Here is a 25134-nt window from a genome sequence, read left to right as displayed (position 1 = left end):
GCGTGTAGGACCAGAGCAGCAGCCTTTGAGGTACCCTTTCCCAGCTGTGTTGCAAAGAATAACTGCATTCAAAATGGTCTTGCTTAATCTGAGAAAATAAGACTGAGTAACCAAAATATCAATCAGTCTGCTTGTTTTGGGCTCTAGGGTCTTGCATTTAGGTACCTAGATACAGTGCAGTTGAGTGCCGTGGCAGCTTACACAGGTAGTTCAACCACAAACAAGTAAAGACCTACACAACCAAGTGAAGGTTGTAAAATACACTATCTGACATGCAGAAAGCTAGTATGGATCCATTATAAAATGAGATCAGAGCAAGTGGCCTGAGCAGTAGTAACTTCACCTCAGATTTCCTGTGTCTAGGCACAGTTATCGAGAGAGTTGCAGTAAACAAACTTACTAGCTGCCTGTGTCCTAATCTTCATGCTACTGTGGTTGAAACTGGGAAGAAACATAAAGCTATGCATGGATACAGTTTTGATGGCACTGATTTCTATAAACATTACAGAATATGAACATCTATACCGATACTGTTGACTTTAGCCACATACAAGGTCCAGTAACAGTGAATGCTTTAATGTTGTTGGTTTTGCTCATTCCACCTTGACAAATTATGGATGATATGTTTAATTTCCCATTACTGAACCTGACTGCTCCTTAGATTACGGGAGGACTTTTATTTTCTTTTGCTGATGGAGAACTGAGGTACATTGTAGGGCTGTGCCCAAATTACATAGGAAGGTATGGCAGAGCAGGTAACTGAAATGAGCTTTAGCTGAACCCTATCTCAGTTCTTTCATGCATATCTTCAACCCTCCCTAATTCTTCCTCACGTACCAAAGTCATCCCATTTTCCTTCATGAGACTAAAGGCTCTCTTAATGCCTTGAGGTCTGAAAGATCTAGCCTTTCTTCTTTGCTTCATGAAGGTTTGAAGGGAAATAAGAGACTGTTGGCTTCAACACTGAGATTAGCTGCTGATACTTGTCTTTCACAAAAGGTGCAAATAGTGGTTTCCCTTGTGTTTTTGATGTCTGAGAGAAATAAACACAGGGATGAATTGTTTCAGCCAAGAAAGAGAGAAGCGGTATCAACAAGAAGCAGGGATTATGCTTTTCTTCTCTGTTGAGGGCTGCTGTACTCTGACTGTCAAGCTGAAAAGCAGTGCTTGTGCCCTGCAGGGACAGACTGCTTCTGAAGACCACAATGGCAAAAACTGTCTTTTTACATTTTTATTCAGTCAGAAGTCTTTTGTCTTTATGGTTGGATTAGGTAGCTATCAGCATCTCTTGACTGAAGCTCTCAAACACACAACCTGAGGTAGTTCTGTTTAACTCGATACACACAGTCTGCCTTACATGCAAGGAAGGTGACGTAGTAAATATGAAATACCATCTCACACTCGTGCTCCATGGGCTTCCTGCTCAGCTTCCGATGCACTTCAAAGCTCCGTAGCTGTCTGGTCTCCAGCTGTCTTACAAACAACCTTTTCACCCATGAAGCACGCTGTGGGTAGGGGCAGTTGTTTCACAGGAACCCAGAATACATTGTGTTCCCAGCATAGGTTCTTGCCTGACTTTACCTCTGGGGAACAGGAAGAGCCTGAGCTGGACTGTCCTCAGAGCTGTTTGCAAACTGTTCTCAGAAACAATGGCTGATGATTCATCTGGCATCGTCATCAACAATCTCCAGGCCTGCTTTTTAACAAACCTTCCCAAAATAAAGCCAGGGGACCTTCCCAGACAGAATCATGTATGTTTTAGTGGTGGATCTACAGAAGAGTAATCTAGGCTTAAGAGTGCTTGTAATCAAGTGATTACATATGCTTGCCTGAGGTCAAACAGTAAGCTAGTTTAGCAGCTCTGGGGACCCTTGTTCCTGTGGTGTGCTCACGTGACATGAGCACGCTGACTCATCCATATGTGGGGCTATAGAAATGCCTACTTATAACGTGTTTTTGCAAGTTTTAGTAATAAAGCCAGATCTGTGAGGTTGCAATCCTTTCTATAGCAACAGAACACTGTCATCACCAACATTTTGACTCAAAAATTGTTATGGTTTGAAAAAGAAAATCCGTTCCGTTTTTTGTTTATGCTAGTAACGCAGAAGGTCACTGGTTTAATGTGCGTAACCTTTTAAAGTTATCTCTTTGAGTAAACATTTGCTGGAAGATATCCTGTCTGGGTGATATCTTTTGCAAATGCCTGATATTATGCTACCTAAACAAACTTTTATTTGGTGAGCCCAAGACAAGACATGGGGTGGCCTTTCAAGGGGTATGCATCCTACTATAATGACAGTCCAAGTGATGTTACAATATCTGAAAATGAAAGATTCCAGAGTAGGGAAGATTGATGGTGTTTACCTTCTGCAGTTGCTAGCAGTGAAAGGATGGTGATGACTGATGAAGACTAAGATATATTAATGAAGGAAGCTTGTACTACTCATCAAGGATGTGAGTTGACGGAGGTTAGATATCATGCTGGCATCTCTGGGAATGAAATGTATCTGGTAAGGAGAGCACACATAAGCAAGGCATCCGCTCAAAAACAAAATTATGGATGTCTGCAACATGAAATACATGAAATATTTACTTAAGGAAGTTAGAACCATACAAAAAAAACCCCCTAAAATGTGTCTACTGGACCAAAAAAAAATCATGTGGATACAGGACTAAATATCGTGTAAAGGACTAAAAAGGTGAAACAAAGAGAAGTGCAAATGAACAAAGCAAACCTTCAGCATGGGGCTGCAGGGGATGCTTCTGGTTGTTAAAGCACATGTGGCTCTGCCAGAGGAAACTTCTTTCTTTCTGTTTTGTTTTTTTTTTTTTTTAATAAGCGCTTAACCAAAAGTCAGTTATCCTTATTAGACTAGTGGATGTAAATAGTTATCATAGGGGAATATTAAAGTCCTTGAAGCTCAGTTGATTAACAGCATTTAAGGCTGTAGTATGTTATTTTTAAGCAGGGAACTTTAGCTTAGAAACCCCAAATCCTTCAAAAACTTTTTTTTCTCTCTTTCTTATCTTGTTTTCTTACACATCACTAGGTGAAGTCAGTACTGGGTGTTTACTTATGTTTTCTTTAAATACCAAGAAGACAACAAAAGATATTTAAACACTATATATGTTGTACTTCATGTACAGGGAGGAAAATGTACATAAATGAGCCTTTTCTTGGGATGCATTAACTCACACACCTTCCTGGAAAAGACAAAAGGGCAAAGGAAAAAAAAAAAAGAGAAAAAAAATATTGACAACAGAAGCCTGTGTTGCTGTGTCACCTTCCATGTCATATGAAAAAACTTTTTCCAAAATTTGAAAGCATTTCGTAAAAGCAGTCAGAAGCATATTGGTGTTTTTCTTTTTCCTTTTCAAAGCAAAGCAAAGTTCCACCCTTGCTGTCTGTCTCTCTTTTTTCTCCTCTCTCTTAAAAAAAAAAAAAAAAAAAAAAAGTTTTGAGAATTTCATTTTTCTATTCACTGCAGTCCTGGCCAAAGTAAAGCCCTCTTTTACATTGACGTCAAGATCTTTACTAAGATTAGGGTTTCATTTCTCTATTGCAGCAATTAGCTAGGGAATGTATAAAAGGCTTCAGGGAAGCAAGCTAGGACTCCAGAGGGGAAAGCACTTTGCACCATAGGCAGATAGCAAGAGAGAGGGCGAGAGGAGGAAGGCAGGAATACCGAGCGCCGGGAGGGGAGCGGGGGAAGGGAGAGAGGGAAGGAGAGAGAGGGAGGGAGGGAGGGAGGAACAGAAAGTTTATGTACATAAACCTTTTTTAAAAAAAGTATTGTTGCACCTGGTAGCTAGCTTTACTGACACAGAAATGAGAGGTCTGTTCAGTGCTTAAGTAGCTGAGAAACAATGGGATAGTGCAGGAAAGTTAACAATTAACAGTCTCAGCTTAAATTTTGTAACTGCAGGGAACTGGAAACACAGCTGCCTCTCTCTTCAACAAAATCAGGTCTCCTGGTTAAGGGAAGAATTTTTGTTAACATCTTAGTTTCTGAAAAATAAGCAGCTCCGAGTTGAATGAGTATCATGCAGTTATGGTTTTAACCAGCCTGCTCACATTTAACTCTCTCTGCTTGTTTTAAAGAGAACGGCTGAGAGAGGGGTGACGAGGCTTTCGAAACGCTTTTTACTTTACTTTCTTAAATGAGTGTACAGAGCAAAAAAGGGAGCTGAAGGCATCCGGCTGAAGAGAAGCAGCAAGGAAGATGGGTCTGCTGAGTGTGGATTTGCTGATCACGCTTCAGATCTTGCCGGTCTTTTTCTCCAATTGCCTCTTCCTTGCGCTGTATGACTCTGTGATCCTCCTGAAGCACATGGTGCTATTTCTGAGCCGGTCTAAGTCCGGGCGCGGTGAGTGGCGGAGGATGCTGACCTCGGAGGGGCTGCGCTGCGTCTGGAACAGCTTCCTCCTGGACGCCTACAAGCAGGTGGGTACACGGGGATGGGGACTGGCAGGTTGGGGTGGGTAAGCTGTGATGAACACCCCTGCCGCCAACGGAGAAGGGAAGGGCATGACTGTGCGGTGCAGGCGATCTCCTATTTGATGTTAAGTTTGATGGGAGAGAAATAAGCTGAAAGGAAGAGTAGTTTTAAGTCGGGGCTAAGGGTGCACGAGATTCAGGAGCTGCTGTCTCTCTGCTCTGCCACAAACGCTCCATGCAGCCATGGCCATGTCACTTAGTTTAGCTGTGCCTCAGTTTCCCCATTAGTGCGAATAATAATCTTCGTGTTTATAAAGTATTTCAAGATCTTTGTATAAGAATAATTGTAAAACGCTCTAGATGTTTTCACAGCTGTTGTTTAATTGTTTGCCACGTGAGATCCTCAGAGTTTATACAAAGACTGCATCTTCAGATAGAGCTCTACATAGATAGATGTCCTCTATGTAACATAGACAGAATTGTTTTAATTAGAGTAAAAGATAGAAATGAACCTTTGTCATTACACTGGAATTTTCTATTACTTACATGTTAATTTTTATATTGGAGGAAGCATCCAGGTAAATAGTAAAACTGGGCACGGAGTGAAACAGCAAGCCTTTTTTCTTCATGAAAGCAGTGACAGAGGGACATGTCAGAGATTAAAAATGAACTTGAGTAGCTAAGGGACAGCTGCCTGGTGATTTAAGTTAATAAAGCCAATAGCAGTTATGCAACATGTACTTTTTTCTTTATCCTTTTAAGTTTTGTACAAACATTACCCAGTGGTACTGCCCAGGTTTCATGAGGTAGTTATAGTTCCCTTTTATAGATTGAAAAAGTGGACCCAAAAAGATGACATTTCTTGCACAGGCCACCCAGTAAGTAGAACTGGATTCAGAGCTCTGTGGCTTCCAAAACAGTGCTTAGTCTGTTAATGTGTTGTCTTATTTAGACCATCTAATTTAACATACCCCATGTGATGTCATGAGGTCATCAGGCTCCTATCCAAACGATAGCTCTGCATATTCTGAAATACTTCTTTTTGTATTGCCTTCCCCCCAGTCCCCTTTTGCTCCCCCACAATGGCTTTTGTATTTGCTCTTACCTAGAGATGTGAAGAGCTAGTGGTGTTGGTGTTTGTGGGCTTTGTGATATGGAATACAAGTTGCTGAGCCTGAAACCCAAGCCACAGGGACATTAATTTTCAGTGTAAGACAAATATAAATAACATTAGCTTTTGCCAAATGGGTCAACCTCTTACTGCCACCCTAGGAATCAGCCAGCTGGCTACCCAAATAAAGTAATGCTGAATGAAGCTCACTATGCTCCTAGCCCTTCTAGTTTCTGTTTTTAGTCTCTTCACAGATGTTAAGTGAGTAAATTTTACAGTGGCCTTGTTAAATGGGCCAGTGAACAGAATTGTTCCCATTTTACAGACAAGGCAAGGCAGGACAGTTAACACATGACTTGGTCAAGGCCCCAGTAGAAGCTGGTAGCACTGCTCTGAAACAGCCAGTTTCCACACTTGCAACCTGTATGTGGCCCAGGGTCTGGAGAAGGTGTGGAGCTGTAAGGAACCTTATATCCATAAGATATTTTCAATCTCATTTTGCTTAAATAACACAAAATTATTTAAAATAAAGATGTCACATGCCTTTTTGTACTTCCCAAAGTCATACTTTGCCCTTTCCTCAGTACTGTTGATGTCAACCATGGAAGCTACAGGGAAGATGACTCTGCTATTTTTGGTGTTGGCAATGAAATTTATACCTTGAAATTTGGTAATTAAAAACTCTCCCTTATCACCATTAAATGACCTAGGTTGTTCAGGCCAATCAGACTTTAAGGTCCCTAGAATGAATCCTGGGCCTCAATGCACTCAGCAGAAAAATGCATATAAACATAACCAAATTTTATCACCTTGTTCCAAAAAGGGGAAAAAATCCATTCATGCTAGCTGTCCTTAAGATGAAACTAATTGACCACCAATTCATGGAAAGACTCTGTTTTGCTTTAAAAGAACTATGGACCATAAAGACAGAAGATCATTGGAAACCCTTGATTGTCACAAAAAGGTAGATAAGTGTCTAAATCAAATTATAGAGGGGACACAACAAACTGAGGAGCAATATTAGGAGAAGAAGAGTCATCACCTCTACAACAGAGGAGAATATTCTGCTTCTGTTTCTGTAAGGAAGAGAAAAGAAAAAAAGTTTCAGCTGGAAAGCTGTACTGGTAGAGCTGAAAAAATGTGAAATATACCCTGCTTTCTGGCATGTTTATAAAGCATGGGAAATAGTGAAATATATTAAAGACTGTCCCACAAAGCATCTTTTTCCTTAAATTATCTTTTCTAAATCCTGAATAGGACTGCCCAGTTGTGATATCTTAATCTTAGCCAATTAGTGAGGGTAGGAAATGAAAATATTATGGAATCAGGGCACTAAACAGAGTGGCAAAATGCAGTCGATATCATAACCGTAATTGCTCACTGCTCTAATATGCTAGCTGAAGCCAGGTATTAGCGAAGTACTTAAGCAGGTGCTTAAGCTCATTGTGTTGAGGAGTATTCATGAGATAATCACCATTTTTCAGCTAGAATAGCAGAATTGCAGATGTCTGAGATAAACCAAATCTAGACTGCCAGTTAGCAGAAGACTGGATTAAAACAGTAACTATGCTTGGTTTTATTATGTTTTGTGTCACTTACACAGAAGTCTTCCTGAGTACATTTCATAACATTTTTCACAAAAGTACTTGACGTAAAATTTCTATTCACAGAAAAATTTACTGGAAGCCATTCCAGAAAAACTCTGTGGGTAGATACTAGATTTTGGATTAAAGTAAATTTACTACAAGAAAGGAGCTTTGCCTTGAAAACACACAGACGGTCCCAGAATTAAGTGATTTTGTTTCAAGACTAGTGTGTACAAGAGATGATCTTGGAATAGTTAAAGTAGAGTATATTTGCAAATAGCTATTCTGATGCGTTTTCCCTTCTAGAAAAACTTTTGAATATCTTACCCAAATTTCAACTTGCTTTTATTCTGCTTTTTGTTGTTATTAAGTATTATTGCACATGACTTTTTGGTTAGGGCAATATTTCATAGGCAAGATCACCTAGCAACAACTGAAAATTTTAACATCCTCAGTGGGGAAGCAATGCAAAGTTTGTTGTACTGTGTATAGAGTATATGCAGTATTCTTTATTGCAACATTCTATATGACTTGTTTTCTCCACATTTTACAGTCCCACTGGAATCAAAATGATTGATCTTTTGTTTATTATTATTTTCTTATGCAAATTTTATCAATGATTAATATATTTCTTTTTACTTCCTTAGCTCTGAGTTCAGTATCTGTCACACTCAATGTTGATATTGTCTACACTGCACCAGCTTTGTCATTTATAGAACATCCTTCTCCTATTCTTTCCCGAGAGGCAAGCATTACATTACAACAAGGGAGTCTTTAGGACCAGATTAATTGTCATAACAGAGATAAATAAAGCTAGTAGTCAAGTTACATTAACTTTATATAATTGAAAGAGTTGCAACTATTTTATTTAAATGTTATTTTTCTAATTGACTAATGTGCTCTGTTTATCTACAGAAATGAGTGGACTGACTACTGAAGAGCAAATCATGTATGTATGTACGTGTGTGTAGGTATTTACACTTTCATATGTGTTTATATGTATACAGATATATATACGTGAATGTACCTGTCTATATATATGTACATACATATACGTATATGTGTATAAATGCAAAAATACACACACATAGGCATACATAATTTGCTCTTTCAGAAGTCAGCCCTCTCATTTCTCTGTATATGTATACACACATATATATGTGTATGTATACGTATGTATAGATATGAATGCAACCACACCTACTGATCAGAGAGAAAAAAGAAAAGTGATTTTTGGGAGGGTGTTAGTGTGCCCTCTGCATGATTTATATAGGCCATCTGTGTAAATGCCAATGAGGCATTTGTTTTAGCCCACAACATGTATACTGAATGTGTCACATCTCTTACAGAAATCCAGAGAAAAAGCTAGAGAAGTTTTGAAAAAAACATTGTATTTACTTTTAAAAGCTTTTTTTACCTGCTAAGTTCCATGCTTCATTCAGTACTGGGGCGAATACGCTTTCTAAGATTCCAAAGGTGAGAAACTGTTATCTTAAAATGCTTTTAAAATGGGTACAAAAAGGGTTGCACCCATTAGCAGCGCCCAGTGGTGAGGCCTCGTGCTGGGAGATTTTCCAGTGCCAGATACGAGCTTTGTGTTTCAGCAATGCAGAGCTACTGTTCCTGATCTCCAGTAGAGAGCTGTAAGGTTATCCTAGAGGAAATGCTCCCTTTTCTCCACCTCAGTGCCGCGTAGTTAGGGGGAAGAAGTTAATGGCATCTCCCTGAAGCAGCCAAATGCTTAGGAATGCCATGGTGCACCTATGGGGGTGACATGCGCATATGCATATATGCACGTGTGTAAATGTACATTACAGCCCCCAGAAGGATGCTGGTATCTCAAGCGATGGATGGTGATGGGAGTGTGTGTGTACTTGTATAGCTTTTTACTGTCTTTAGAACGGGCCAGCAGCAAGCTCTGGCATGACAGACCCAGCATGGAGGGAACGGTTGGCACAGGATCCCAGCTTCACAGCATAGGCCCAGCTCTGGATGTAGCAGCAAGTAGACTGGTTCAGTAAACACCCAGTGGGATTTTCCTGAGATTTCAGGGTGGCACAATTAAATTACCTTTGGCTCCTTCTGCCTGCCTGATAGGTACGTCATTTATTCCTAAAATAAATCAGTATGCAAAGCAGGACAGCCTGAAAACTGTCACGTTAAGTGCATGTTGCACAGCATTATCATAAAGCCAAATCTGAAAGTAATGTAACGGCATGATCCTTTACCTGCTGTTTTGCTGTCCAGGAACTCTTTGCTTTTTGAGGAAATCTTTTAAACGTTGGAACAAAGACATAACCTCTATACTTATTATTTGTATTTATTTTGTCTAGAAAGGTAAGGAAGTGTCTCTCTCTGCATTTGACAGTGAATTTGTGAAAGAGAACGTGTTGTATAGTTTCAGGGTTCAGAACTAGACATTGTGTGGTATTAAAAATATTTTATTGGTTTTATAAAGTTCAGCCTTAGCAGGATTGTTTTCATTGACATTTGCAAATGACAACAATTTTGAAAGAAGTGAGAAAAACAAAACAAAACCACAATTAAAACCTTTCCTGCAGTGTTTGGAACATAAATTCAACAGGATTTGGGCTTGTCATTGTCATTATTATTAAAACATTGCCATTATTATTAATATATAATCAGGTTTGTTATAGTAGTGTCTGACGACCAGCGTAGACCAGGGACCCATTGTACTAGGCAGTGTCCTAAACAAGAGGAGCAGACAGTTTGTCCCTTGGAGCTTACAGTTCAAACACTTGTGACAGACAAAGGGTAGGAAAAGGAATAGGACGACTCCTGTCCCACATGGGGTCTCATCCTACCTGTTTCATTTTGCGAATCTAACTTCACTTCTTCCACACCACCTCTTTGCAGTATTCCATTTTCACTCTTATGCACAAAAAACTGACTGAAAGGACTGCTTCCCTTTTTGTGTAACCCTTGTGAAAACCCTCTCTAGCTGTGGCAGACACAGAAAATTAGCTAACGGGCACCACCCAGGAAAAGGATCCTACCCAGTCCTTGCACCCCAGCTCTGCCTCTCCAACAAAACCACCACTGTGTATTCATACAGTGCTAAAGCTGAGTTTAAAAAAAAAAAAAAATCCAAGTTAACTTCAAATGTCCTCCAGGTGCTGGCTAACAAAGACTGGTGAAGGCCTCTGTCACCTGTAGGTGGAGTCCACAAGGGCAGCCAGTGGCCCGGAGGCCACAATGTCGTAGGCCATGCTCCCATCTTGAGGGGAACATAAGCCATTAAGAACCTCGCTGTAGGCTCCCCGATCAGAGGAACTAAAATTATCCATTTTCTTTTATAAGAGTGCAAGGCAAAAGGCTCTTTTATGCTTTCCCTCTGCCATGCATGCTCATTTGTGGGACTGGCAGTTTTTAAATAAAGAGAGCAGCATTTGACTAGTTATTTTTATCTGGACTGTGCCCTTGTAATTTGTCTCCCACTTCCTTCCCTCAGCTTCACACACCTGATCCTAAATAAAAGACTCTGGGAGAACTTGAGTCAGTTCCAGTCTCTGCTCTCCAATTTGCGTAATCGAGTCTCTTAAAGCAAGCTGCCACCTCCCCATGACAAATGAAGAGCTCCCACTCCTGTACGCTACTCCAGACAAGGGCCTCCTGTGATTTTTATCCACTGCACAACTCTGGGTCATGTAAATAAAGAAAACAAAAATAATAACTTGTATAATTCTCCAGCCAGAGTCTGATTATAATTTGGATGAAGTACTGAGAAATATTGGGCTGTTCAGAGGCTATATTTAGCTGAATGGGATCAAATCAAATCAAAGCAGAGAATTTGAAAAGGAGCAAAAAGCTCCAGGGATTCAGTTCATTACCAGTCGCTGGACTCCAGTCCCGAACACAGCATGTCCATATTTAAATGGCTAATATCACAGACTGCTAATTGTCTGGCAACACCTATTTTCTTTAGGGGGTTGACACAGCCTGATGAATCTGCCGAACTGTTTGCAAATCCCTCATGCAGGGAATGAAAGCTGTATTCCGATGCACAGGATCCCAGGAGGGTTATGCTAAAGCTGATAAAAGCAAAATGAGAAAAAAGAAAAGGTAAATGAGAAGGCGATGTTTTGTCCGTGGGGCTTTTCCTAGTCCTCATGGAGAATGTACAACAAAGTTAGCAGTATGTGCTATTTCTAGCCTGTAGTTTATGAATAGGGCTTTCTTTCCCGCTCCTAAGTCTCCTTCATTTTGCAGTCTGCGTGCTAAAGCATCAGCAACCTTCTTCCCTTTTCACTCTGTGTGCAGACTCGGAGAAGGAGATGCAATACCAAGGCTATCAAGCAAACACAAAATTCGCACAAATGATGCAAGACACTGCTTTGGTGTTGGGCTTGTGCTTGCTCTTGCTGACAGCCGGGCTGGCTCTCAGATTTGGTTGGCCTACCTTGTGTGTCCCACGCAGGCTGTGTGGGAGGGGGTGCCTGCACGCTGCTGGGTTTCCACCTCATCCAGAAGGCTGGCACCGAATGCCCGAATATTCAGGCACATAAGTACGTGATTATAGAAATGCTGGATCGCGTGTGAGGGGATTTCTGCTAGTTTGTTTCTCAGAATTTATATTTTGCCTGCCTTTGTGTAAGATTTCAAAAGCGGTTTGGCTGAATACATGGCGTTTTTTGTTTGTTTTCTCATTGCATTGATTTTCTTTTCCAAGAGCTATTTTTTCTTTCAATAAATAACAACAAAGAAGACAGCCAAGGCCTACAATGCAGATGATCAGCAAGGATGATATTGTCATCCTGTGTCAATCGGTTCCCGAGCCTGGTGAAATAAAGAGTGCCTTTGGGAACGTCAGCGCTTCATCAAGACCAATTAGTGGAGATGCTGCTGCTTATGTTTAAGCATTAACGACTGGGCAGGGCTGCTTTTTGGAGTGCCTGACACTGGCATGGAACAAGGCACCGACCTAATTACTCCTCTACAAGAGCAGAAAATGCCTCTTGAATGCCTGCTTGGCAAGGATGTCTCATTAAGGGGAAAAAACCCAACACAAGCACTCCTAGAAACAAAAATTAAAATGATAGGTAACCTGCGGCCATGAGACTTACTTCATGGCTGTGGGAAATGAAGAGAAACTGCTCTAAGGTGACATAGGGCACATTTGTACTTTATTTCCTAAATCCACCTATTTTTTGGTCAATAAGGAGTATGAGAGACAGAATGCAAACTTGCATTGTTGGAGAACAGTGAAATATGTTGCCACCCTTGGTATCAATGATAAACAGTACTTGAAGGGCATTCCCATGCTGATGTTCGATGGGAGTTGGTTTGTTAGTCTGTTCCTTCAGGGTTTGCAAACTTGCCTCGGAAAAGAAGCATTTGGTAGCACTGAGCGAAGGGTTGGTAATGAGGAGCTTACAATATGAAGCCTTTCTTTCTGCTTAAATATGATTAAGAAGCAGACTGTGATTTCCCAGTTCAAGAGTGTTGGTTAGGGTATTTTCAGTCATAATAATTTTGTTAAAGTAAAACCAGAAGAGTGAGGGGAAACAGCTGATCAGATGTTTCTTGTCTCCTGAGCAGCTCTGTTCATTGCTGAGTTTTAGTTGCTTCTATCCTTTTTACCTTTATTTTTCTTCTCCTCTGAAGAGTGCCAGCAAATATCAGAAATTCAAACTGTATTTCTTAATTTCTTAATGTTATTACTTCTTTTCTTTGACTGGATGAGTGCATACTCCTAAATACTGAGGTCCATTATTCATCCAGGGAGTGGGTGCAGCACAGATAGTTACATGTCAGGCTTTGCCCAAAAGGCACATTTTGGACAAGTTAGCTCTGAAAAAGCATTTGCTTGGTAGTGCAGGAACAATTAAGCTTTCTAGGTAAAGAGGGATCTAGTGTTTGTGCAGATGTGCAAATGCTGTGTTTCTTGAGACGTGCCCTTTTTTAGTAGTTACCATCTTACCACAAAATGCTGAGTTGTCTAGCTGGCTTATGGATTGAATGAGCCCTCAGGATGATTATATGGCTGCCACATGATCTTGACCTGTGTATTTCTTTACTCAAGTCTGGCCCTTTACCTTACTCAGTCCTGCTTTGCCTGTTACTGCACAGAATGGTGGAGAGAAATGAGATGTTCAAGAGCTGCACAGAAGAGTACCTACTACCTGCTTAAGGCGTAGGTGGCCTGTAGCAGCACTTCTTAAGCTCTGCAACATGCTTAATGCTACTTCTTAAATGCTACAGCCTGAGTCTCTGATCCTGCCTCTCTCCAGATAGATCCTTTCTTCTCAAAAACTGGGATACAGTTTTTTTTCTTCCTTGAGTTCAATGGACAGCCCACTCACACAGCAGGTTCTAAACTCAGCTATTTCAAACCTCTCTTGCTTTCAAAGGCATATGAGCACAAGGCTTTTTTTTAAGCTGTTACCATGGCTCTAGCAGATAGCAATGCTGCAGATGCAGATTTATGGGGAGGGAAGCCATAAGGGGCTGTGCTTTCCTGGGGCATCACTTGCTTCCCTTGCCTGTGGTGCAACTGCAGCTGCACATCCCCTTCTTCCAGTGGCATGATCACCACGTGCTTGGCCTGGAGAGATCTGTGGGTCTTGGGCAGTCTTTCTTTCTGTGGCTCTCTTCCTTGCTGATCTCCAAGTGCATGGCTGCACAGTTGTGTCTTAATTTGCCCCATAGAAAATAGTCAAAATGATATTTATATCATGTGCCAACATGCTGTGAGACCTTCTCATGTAGCTGTGAAGTCTGGCAGCTTTAAGGCCAGCATCTTACAAACTCTTCTTTGGTTACACTCTTGCTTCTATTGCTGTTCTGATGAAATAATGCTGAATCATGAATAACTGTAAGTTTGTTCAAGGTAGTCAGGTTTCTCAGGGAGAAATGGAGGATCCAGTATCTACAATATACTTACCTCTGGATCTGCGTGCAGCAGCACTGACATCAGTTAAGTATTCAGCTGTTAACTCAGCTTCTTACTGTATCCGGTATCACCAGGATACCCTATAATGTAACGTAGAATAGAAGTGCACCAAAAATAAGTTATTTGTTCAGTTTTTACACTGTTCTCATTCAGCGGTAACTTCTATTGACTTCAATTGTAGTGTAGCTTCAGAAAGAAATAAAATATGAAAGACTTCAGAATTTGGCCCTGTATGTTTCCTTTAAAGCAACACTTCTGAACATAATCAAATAGGCAGGAGACAGAGAGAGATAGAAAGAGTCAGGGAAATACAAAAGGATAATTGCATTGTTGTACTAGAGCTTGATGTTAAAGGCAGATACATAGGAATTACTGTGGCAGAGCTCATTAAAAACTAATTGTCTTACGTAATAGTATTTTGTGGTTCTACAGCAGTTATCAGCTAAGGATCTTGGAGCCCTCTGCAGGCTCCACCTTATTCTGGCAATCCCTTCTGTGAGATGCTTATATTCTGTCTTTTTTCTATAGGCAAGGAAATAGAAATGGTCAGGCAAAATGACTTTTCCACAATTGTCTCTTGGGTCTGAGTTAGATCTGGGGTTAGAGCTGAGAACAGTTTGGTTTTGCTTCATCCTACTTCAACCATCATATAAACGTTCCCCTTTTCCTGCTGCTTTTCCTCCAGTCATCTTCTAGAAAAACACTGCAGTAGAAGGAAACACGTCACTCAATCACTGATGAAATTAGTGCAAAGTGGTTAGAAAACCTGTTGGAGAGCGCAGTCCTGGATGGTCCACTGTCAAAACAGAATGATATACTGAGTGGGCATCTGCAGAGATCTCTCTTGTGTTTGGTACTCTGAGTATTTTCATTCTTGGACTGCAGAACGGAAGAGAATATACACGTATGAAATCTGCAAACCTCTCAAAATTGAGAGGCACTGCATGTGTTGTGAAGATCAGGAATGCAATACAGAATGATTTTGGAGAATTGGAAAAATGGCTTGAAATGTAGGATGCAGTTCAATGGGACCAAGTGCAAAGCATCAAATTCAGGCTGGACTGATGAAGTACCCAAATCCATGATGGGGAGCAACTAGAAAGGCAGAAAAGGGACCTAGGCATTGTAACTTCTCACTAGCTAACCCCTAGTCAACAGTCTACTGTTTTTCCAAAACAGTCATAATGTTTTGCAAAAAGTAAACATCTGGAATGTATAAACAGGTGAGCCTGTGAGATACATGAAGTAATTTTCTGATTATTCTGAGAATTAGTAAAACCTCTTTTGAAGTTTGAACACTGCTCTTCAAGGAAGATGTGAACCAAGTGGAGAGAACTCAGAGGATAGCAGTGAAAAAAAATCAAGTCTAGAAAATTTGGTGCTCAGAGAAAAGTCAGGAGAAATTGGAGGTAGTCTGTCTGAAAGCAAATAAGAGTCTGCAGATGCATAAGGGAGGACAGGACTATGTGTGTAGTGGACAGGACAAGACAGATCTCAGATCAAATTTTCTAACAGTACTGAAGTAGCATACCTGTCAGGAATGTCACATTTTCCTGCACTGTGAGTGAAGATGGACTAGATGAACTTTCTGAAGCTGCTGCTTTTGATGATTTGCTATATCCCCATTCTGGTGTACTCTTTGAACAGGTGACTCTATTTATTTGAAGAGAGTAGTCATAAGATTACTGGGCAAGCAAGTTACACTAACTTGCTATGTTTTAATTTGTTTTGCCATCAGGTCAAACTGGGAGGAGAAGCCCCAAACTCCAGTGTAATCCACATAGCCAAGGGCAGCGATGGCAGCAGTAGCAGCTGGAAGAGTGTTGGTGGCAAGTGTGGAACCAAATGTCACCTTCTGGATTTTGCCAACTCTGAGCGGCCACTGGTGGTCAACTTTGGTTCAGCTACCTGACCACCATTCACAAGCCAGCTGTCAGCCTTCAGCAAGCTGGTGGAAGAGTTCTCTGGTGTGGCTGACTTTCTGTTGGTCTACATCGATGAGGCTCACCCGTCAGATGGCTGGGCTGCCCCTGGAATCTCTCCCTCTTCATTTGAAGTTAAGAAACACAGGAACCAGGAAGACCGATGCGCAGCTGCTCACCAGCTCCTAGAGCGCTTTTCCTTGCCACCTCAGTGCCAAGTGGTGGCTGACTGCATGGACAACAATGCCAATGTGGCCTACGGGGTTTCATTTGAGCGAGTATGCATTGTGCAGAGACAAAAAATCGCCTACCTGGGAGGCAAAGGCCCCTTTTTCTACAATCTGCAGGAGGTTCGGCTTTGGCTGGAACAAAACTTCAGCAAAAGATGAAATCCATTCTCTACAGAAGCTATGTCAACAGATGTGTCCCTTTAAGGTGATGTAAAAGGGAAAAAAAGAAAACATATGCTGGTTTGAATAAGGCCTTTCAGATGATTGCAGGAAAATACATTTGATAACAAGGTCAAATGAACGTTAACTAGGAAAAGAAAATAAAACAAAAAACTAACTCCACAGAAACATTATTATATGAAAAAAATCCCACTCCTGCTGTCGCTACGGGACAGAAGAGGTGAAGAAGCTTCTGCAAAAAGGTGCTGCTGGCGAGCAGGAAGAGTGGTGAGATAAGACCTGTCTCCCAGGAACCCAGCTTACGAAGTGTCAGCCCTGGGGTAAGCCAGAAGCGTTGCTGCGTGGAAGGCAATTCATGGAAAGGCAATGCTGTGCATTTCATCAGAAATGCTTCTTTACCCTCCTGCGGCCAATGCAAGAGACCTGGGAGGAGCCAGGGGGTTTGCAATTACTTTGCATAGAAATGCAGTGGAGTGTGGCAATTGTCCTCTCTCGTAGAGATTTTGGTGTTCAGAGACTACAGGAACCACCATGCAATGCATCGTGCAGGCAGACTGGCTGCTCAGATCAAGATGAAACATTGTATGCTGGTATTTGTACTCTCTATGGATGCCTCTGCACAGCATATTAACTATGTAATTCTGTCTATATGTCTGTATCCAGTATGCAGGCCTGTGCCTGCTGAGAAAGATGTTAAAATCTATGGAGTTGGACCGAAAAGACAAAGGTGATCAAATAAGCCCATTACAATTTGAAAACTGAAAAACCTGGACTATTTGTAACAAAGCAGCGAGAACCATCTAGAGCATGCATCACGAGACAAAACTCGGCTGATGCCAACCAACCCTCAGTTCTCAGAGCTGACAACACGCATTTATCAATATTCTCTGGTTCTCTTTGTTTCTTTACCCTCCTCGATCTCTTTCTCTCTAGCAATAGGCTTAAAGGTAATTTCATTTTTAGCTTTTTAAAAAATAACTTATTTCTGTCTTTTATTTTTATTTGAGATAATGACCTTACAGATGTATTTTGGGGATGGGGGAACTTATACACAACTTTACCTCATTGAAATGGAAACCTATCCTGTCATTTACCCTGTTAAATGTAGTCATGCTGATTTTTGCTACCTTAGATACCTGCAACTAGTTTATAGCTACATTAGTTTGTCTGGAAGTTAAGTTGTTTGCAGCCTCAGAACTGATTAGCTGCAGTTCCACTATCAGATGAGGTGACAGTCTGATTGTTTCACTCGTGTTGTCAAATGCCTTCCCAGAGAAACAGGGAGGACAAATCGTGTGAATTAATGTGAATAAGTGTAAAAGATGACAGAATTTTGATATGAATGGGTCTGAGGAATTATTAATTATGTTTAAAGAGATACTGTCAACTTAGAGCATACATTAAGTTTAGGTATTTCTAAAACTAAAATGATTTAATCAAGCCTGATGAAAAGGCAAGTTTACAATGAGCTAACCCATTAGAGCTGATAAATGAAAACCCATAGGGAGATGGACTATTCAAATTTTCTCTCAACTTTGGCAGAAACATGAAACAGATAAACACAGTAAGCGGCAAAAATCAAATTAGTTCTTTTAATTTCTCATCTTGCCAGTTGTCAGGGATATGATGTATTAATACTAACACAGGAAAGAACAGAAAATACATACATAAGTATTTTCATTTTCACATCCCATGTCCCACATTTTCATATCCCCCATTTTCATGTCATTTCATGTCCCTTTAATATTGTGTATTTCTTCTTGCTTGGCTGTTGGTCAACTTAGCCAATGTACAAGGCATTTGAAAATGTGTTTTCAAGCACGGTAATGACAGTAACATGAGTGCTTTCTCCCATATTCAGGTTCATGCTTTCCTTCCGTCTCACATTTTCCTCCACACACTGTTAAACATACACACATACTTACACAGTTGGTAATGTGTATCAGAGAAGGGTGTAAAGAATGGTCTTCAGACTTTCTGGTGAGCCCCACTTCTCAGAAGGCATGTATCCATGTGTGTGTGTGCATGTGTGTATATATGTATGTATACATTTATGTATGCATATATGTGTATATCATATATTTTTATGTATGTGTATATATATGCACGCACACATAAGTGGTGTCTAAAACCAATAATAATAATTATTCTGTCCTCCCATTCATTAATGTTACTGTAACTCATTACTTAGTGTGGAAGATTGTTATACATTTTCATGACTAACTGGGATACATAACTGAAATTTTTGAAACTAATATAGTAGAAACAGTAACATAGCCAAACTACATGGTTTATTTAATCCAGTGTCCTACCTCTGACTGTATCAGATGCTTCAGGGGAAGGTGCAATAATTTCTTCTGGAATTTTCATTAGCTTCAGCCCTTATTATTTTTGTCTTGTCTAATGTGATTGTTGATGTCTCATCATCCCTATAAGAGGCTGATTCTGAGTTTTGAGATCTAAATATTTCTTGAGGTGGGGAATACTAAAATCAAAAACCATCATGTTTAAGAACAAAGAAAAACAAATAAAACTGGGGTATTTTTCAGATTTAAATTGGCTGCTTTTCAATGTCATTCTCATCTCTTGCTCTTGTATGCTAAAACAGTATAAAGAGGAGAGATCCCAATTTTTCTTCTGTATGTCAGTGATTATATACTCTATATAGAAATTTACATACCTTTTGTTTGTTTCTTAAGCCAAATGATAATTCACATTCTTATACAGGTCCATTTTCTTTGCCTGTCTCTGAATCTCTTGTTTTTTCTACACTGTCTTTTTACTCGGGTAAGTAAAACTGTAGACATTAATACAAGTGAAAATATCTATTGATATACCCAGCACATTTTTTCCTTATATCCTATTCTTCAGTCATCTGAAACTTTGTTAATCCATAGCAACTCCATAGCCTTTGTAAAACTTAAACTGGTCTTTTCTTTCTCTCTTCTTTTCCCCATCATACAGTTGAAGTCTGAACTGTTTATCTGGGAAATGCTAGCCAAATGTTTAGCACAGCTGTTGAAACATACCTTTAGCTCAGAGGAGAGAGTCTGAGTTAGTAATTCAGTTAGTTAATACCCCTTTGCATATCTAAAGTTACAGCTATTTTTCAAGTCCATTTTCTCCTTTTGAATTTCCATTATTTTTTCTTGTTATTCATAGATGCCTGTTCATCACATAGTATAAAGGAATTATAAAATTGGTTCTTGTAAATGGGAAATCCACAAGGATTTTCCACAAGAAAAAATAAACAATAACTTCATTTCTTTCTTGGCAACATGAATGCATTACCATGCCCAAAACTTTAAGATGGTTCAGCCTCACTGATTATCAAGACAGAAATACATTTTGCAAATCCTTAAATTTCCCCAGAAATTTGTGGTCAGAATGCAGGGGAAGTATTTCAAAGAGAAATGGGCTTAGAGGAAAAAAAAAATATTTTTTAAGTGACTGATAGAAATACAAGCTCTTCATTTTTTTTTTGTTGACAAAATTAAAGCATTTTATAGAAAAAGGTTTTAAATTAAACTTCATGCATTGTTCTCAGTTAATGATAGAAGTGGCCATATGTCAGATACCCCAAATTATTGTAACAGTGGGTCCAGGCAGAAATTTTGCTACCTTGCTAGCATCATACTTCACAATTGGTCTAGTCTGCTGTGAGGCTGGATTTGCTTTTGTCTCTTATTCTCACTGTTTGAGGGCACTAAACCATATTACTTGAGGTGCTTCAGTGTGACATACATATTGAGCAATAGCTCACAAAATAGGTGCCTGAAAGTATTCTGGAAGGCTACTGTATATAATAGAGACCCCAATACTGTGTCTCAACATTATTATGGGAAACTTCCAGTACTTTTTGTGTCTCAACATTATTATGGGAAACTTCCAGTACTTTTTCATTTTGAGCAAGGTAAAAAGCTATTCTGGGCTATCATTCTACATTGTTCTGTGCTTAGCATTGTTATTTAGCACTGTATAAAATGAACGTAAAACATTTTGTACAGATGAAAACATTTTGCTTTTGCTTGTGTAGACAATGACAAAAATTTAAGGCAGAAGGAAAACATGCCCTGTCTATTAAAAAGAAAGAAACATATTACAAAATAAATTGTTGAACAACTGTCTGAACACTTTGAAAAACAAAATGCAATCATTCTTATGAAGGTGATCTTGGTGGGGAAACCCACAAAGCTTCTCAAAAAGGTATCATCAGTGCTATGCGTTCAGGTATGTCTGGGGAGGGAGGTTATGTTTCTGTATGTGTGAAAGTGGCTTTTCTGTGATGTGGAATGTAGGTTTGAGTTTTTAAGACTTTCATTCAGTACTATAACCAAAGCAATAAGAGGTATCAGGTAGGGAATACTGGCCAGTTTTGTTCAACTCTACACCATGTCTGTGCCGGATCCATATGCAGTGACCTTTGGGCCCAATTTGGAGTCTTCAGAGAAGAGAGATTAGGGTGAGACAATGAAGGCTTGTGTGCTTATGAAGATCGCTAACAAAAGAGTGATTAACTCAGTTGGCGTTCAGATGCCCTCACACTGGCATTCCTCTGTGCACCTTAGTGTTTCTGTATTTGAAAGAGGGGTCTCTTTGGGGCTGTTAATAAGATCGCCGGGGTGTAGATGCCTGTGTGTACTGACTATGTGTGTGTCATTGTTTAAATGTCAAAAATACACTTTGTAGGAGAGCCAGCAAAATTTTGTTACAATATGGTGCTCCATGAAATGTGCTTTCTAGATTTGTTTTTCTTGTATTATAATAAACAATAAAGGAAAATATACCTCTTCTGTGTCTTCTTATTCTAATATTGGTTATTAATACACAGTGGAATCTTGACATTAGACCAAAGAAACTTAAAACTGAATTTAATACAATAGCCTACACCACCCTGACTAGATCGTAAGCAATATGAGCAAACCTCTTTATAAATGGTGGGACTAATTTAATATCTGACTGCTACTCAACTTTTAAGAAAGGTAAGGGGGAGAGACTGAGAACTACAAGGACAGCAGTTGAGTCTGCACAAAATTGCACTGTTCAAAAAAGTATGTGCTTGAAGAAAGCATGCTGAGCTGTACGTAGCACATGCAACCTGGATGAATTGGTTGTGAATGCATCAGCTATACATGCAGCTCCCATTTCAATGAGCATGCAAAAGGAAAAAGGTGAAAAATAAAACTAAAAGCACAGCTGAATAGCTGTTACAGGAAAAAAAATTCCAATGGAAGAATGTCTGGCAACTTCCTAAACAAACTCACTGTTGTGGTTTAGCCCCAATCGGCAACGAAGCACCACACAGCCGCTCACTCACCCTCTGCTCCCCCAATGGGATGGGGAAGAGAATCTGAAGAGCAAAAGTAAGAAAACTCATGAGCTGAGATAAGAACAGTTTAATAATTGAAATAAAATAAAGTAAAATAGTAATAATAATAAATTGTAATGAAAAGGAAAACAATGAGAGAGAGAGAGAGGAACAAAAGCCACGAAAAACAAGTGATGCAACTGCTCACTACCTGTTGACCAATGCCCAGCCAGTCCCTGAGCAGCAATCGCTGCCCCCTGGCTAACTCCCCCCCAGCTTATATACTGAGCATGATGTTATATGGTATGGAATAGCCCTTTGGCCAGTTTGGGTCAGGTGCCCTGGCTATGCTTCGCTCCCTCTCAGCTTCTGTGTACCTGGCAGAGCATGGGAAGCTGAAAAGTCCTTGACTTAGTGTAAACACTGCTTAGCAGCAACTAAAACATCAGTGTGTCATCAACATTATTCTCATCCTAAATCCAAAACACAGCACTATACCAGCTACTAGGAAGAAAATTAACTCTATCCCAGTCAAAACCAGAACACTCGCTTTGTGATTTAGTTGTATTTTAGAAACTTCCTCCTCTTTGTCATCTTTTGTTACAGTAAGTTTTATAGGACCCTACATCTGAAAGCTGCTTGTGAATATAGGTAAGAAAGAACAAAACAAATCACCAAAAGGAAAGCCATGGAAAAGGTTACAGCTAAGTGTCCCAAGCAGAAACATTCATTACAGTATTCTTGACAGGCCCTTGGAACAAGCAACCAGCTAACTCTCTCTAGATTATCCAGTTCACGTCACAACAATAACCACGAAAAGTACTGAAAGGAGACTTTTGAGTTGTGTGAATATTCCTGTAGTCTGGCTGTTAGTGATTATGACCTGTATATCAATTTTTGCTATAAGGAGCTACTCAATATTCTGGAAGAAATAAAAACACCTTTCAGGACTTACTTCTTATTTCACAGCTGTATAAATCAGGTGAAGGCAGATGTGATTATTAGAAAATAGGTTCATTAATAAATAAGTTGTTACCAAACCTTAGACTCTGACTACTCCCAAATATTTGTAAGAGTATTTTTTTCTGGAATGGATGGTGTCCATTGTAGAAGGAAAAAAAAAAAAAATTAGAAAATGGGTTATTTATGGAGCAGTATCTCAAGAGCATTGGCTACTGCTCAAGATCTTACTTTCTGACAAAGAAGAGAATTCCTGATTCATAATAAACCTTTCCCAAATATAAACTTCAAACAAAGGACCTAAGTGTTGCTTAAAGACTTTGATCACAAACAAATCAACTTCAGCTAAACTGCGTATCATCACTTCCATGGTTTGATGCATGATTTGATTCACTGTATATGCCTGTGTGCTTTTAATGTTCTTGTTAAAGAATCCACTGGCTTTGAATGTGTCTTACAGAGCTAACGTGAATTGGAAACACATTGAGTGAGCATCATGTTCAAATCCTTAAGGCCTTAAAGATTTGTAAGCCTCACTATGTCACGTCACTTGAGAAGGAGCATCCATTTTAGGTCATATATATGAAACATATGAATACCTCAACTGTTTTAGTTCTCTCTAAGATAGTGCCTATTACATAAAATCAAAGAAAAAGTAGCAAGCAGGAAAAAATACTCTTTGTAAATCAGTATTTCCCATATTTTCATATATATTCATATATTTGTGTTATCCATACAAAAGCTATTGTGATTTAGCTATCGGTTAGGTGTGCAGGTAATAGGAGAGGAAGTTTTCTCCAAAGCCTTATCTTTTTGAAGAATTAATCAGCCTTTGATGTCCTTTAACCCTCTTCTTTTTCCCTTATATCCTTCCTGCCCCCGATATCCCATCCCTTGCTCTTTCCAACCTCTAATATCCTTGGTGATGATTCCCCCATGTCAGCCTTTGGTTTTGTAATGTTTGCTTAGGGCTACAGATTAGCTGGGAACTTCATTTCAAATATGAGTGCTTTTAAAAGGGTGTCAGTTGTCAGAAGGTCAAGTGAGATATGGGAGAATACAGCATTTTGTTCTGTTTATCTGTGTATCCTCAGTGCAGATCATCTGCATGCAGGTTTGTTCTCAAATGTCGTTTTCCACGTGCCAGCCTGCAGAGCTAAACACCAGCTTTCTGGGCAGATTATAACAGCACGAACAAGTATGTAGCTTCCTGTAGACTGGAAGGGAGTGAACATACAGATTTTAATCTCAGCCCTAGCTACCAGAGTTCATATCTCCCCATGTCTGTCAGCAGTTTGTAAAAACACATAAAGCCAATACTCGAGCCCCACACAGGTGAAGGTCTGAGCACTGGGAGTGTCATACATTAGACTTGGCCAGATGTCTTATAAGACAAATCTTTCTGAGGTTTTTCTCAGAGACTCACAGAAAATTAGACCAATCCCTCCAAACCAGAAACTGGTGGACTATGCTTGTAAGTGAAAAGCACTTGCTTCATGAGAAAAGGAAGTCTTGTCGCTGATGCTGCTATGGAAGGAGCAGCAGATTTTTACTAGCTGCAGAAGTTCTCTCTCAGTGATCCTTGCAGATCTTTAGAGATGGACTGAATGGCTCAGGATTTCACAGTGCTAAAAGAGTCCATAGTATGTCACCTAAACACTGAACACACAATGGAAAATAGCGCCACTTTGCCACTTGTGCTTCCAGGGCATCTCAAAGTACTTGAAAACCAGAAGTGCCTCTCTACTATAGACTAATTTGACAACAGCTAGGCTGGATGCCTTGACTGAAAGTGCATATAAACGTCATAGCTATTCTCTCAGGATATTTCTCTTGCCTGTCACCAACACCTGTGTACCTCAGTATAATGTCACTTCTCTGTTGTCCAATACCATGGCAAACTGTTCGGCATCACACCTAGTTCCTCTTGAGCAGATTACAATGACCTCTTAATTTATACTCTGTGACACTGGTGCTGAGCTGATTTCAAGTTCAGGTCATCCTGTTTATTATTGGGACGGATATTTCTGAGACAGTAGTTCAACAAGTTTCCCAGCACTGTTTTCGGCAGTGGAAGTATCACAGTAGGTGAGGCTGGGAGAGAAACTTCAACAGACCTTTTCTGTTCCAATGGGACTTACTATATAATGTTAACTGCGAGAGTTTTCTCATTATATGTTTAAGTATGCATGAAAATCTCCATGAGGGTTCCATTTGTATTTACTTAAATCACCATACTTCCGTGGGATTTTCAGTATCTGAAATGGAGTTTTACAGGACACAAGTTTTTTTTCAGGTATCAGAAACCATGTAACTGTGACAAAGTCAGGAGATACTCCTTGCAGTTTATCATGGCTGTTTGGAGTTGGTTCTGTGAGTTGCAGAGGGAAGCAGAAAAACGGTCATTGTAAGCTCTGTATCATGATCCATGTCAATGTGAGGCAAAAGGAAGATTTTTCAGGGCACGCAACAGTCTGTCATGACT

The 25134-nt window shown here is 39.9% G+C and overlaps 1 protein-coding gene across 1 annotated transcript; it reads left to right on the top strand.

Moving 5' to 3' along the window:
* The first annotated feature begins 3766 nt into the window (after nucleotides 1-3766).
* Nucleotides 3767-21172, top strand: DIO2 (iodothyronine deiodinase 2). The gene is made up of 2 exons (XM_009477232.2): nucleotides 3767-4445; nucleotides 15788-21172. Exons 1-2 carry the CDS (start codon nucleotides 4224-4226, stop codon nucleotides 16403-16405), a joined length of 840 nt encoding a protein of 279 aa, XP_009475507.2. The 5' UTR covers nucleotides 3767-4223; the 3' UTR covers nucleotides 16406-21172.
* Nucleotides 21173-25134: the final 3962 nt, after the last annotated feature.

This window comes from Nipponia nippon, unplaced genomic scaffold (genome assembly GCF_047370975.1).
Source record: "Nipponia nippon isolate SJK-2023a ecotype South Korea unplaced genomic scaffold, ASM4737097v1 scaffold_11, whole genome shotgun sequence".
Classification (NCBI taxonomy): domain Eukaryota; kingdom Metazoa; phylum Chordata; class Aves; order Pelecaniformes; family Threskiornithidae; genus Nipponia; species Nipponia nippon.
This window is presented reverse-complemented; position numbering and strand designations above follow the sequence as displayed.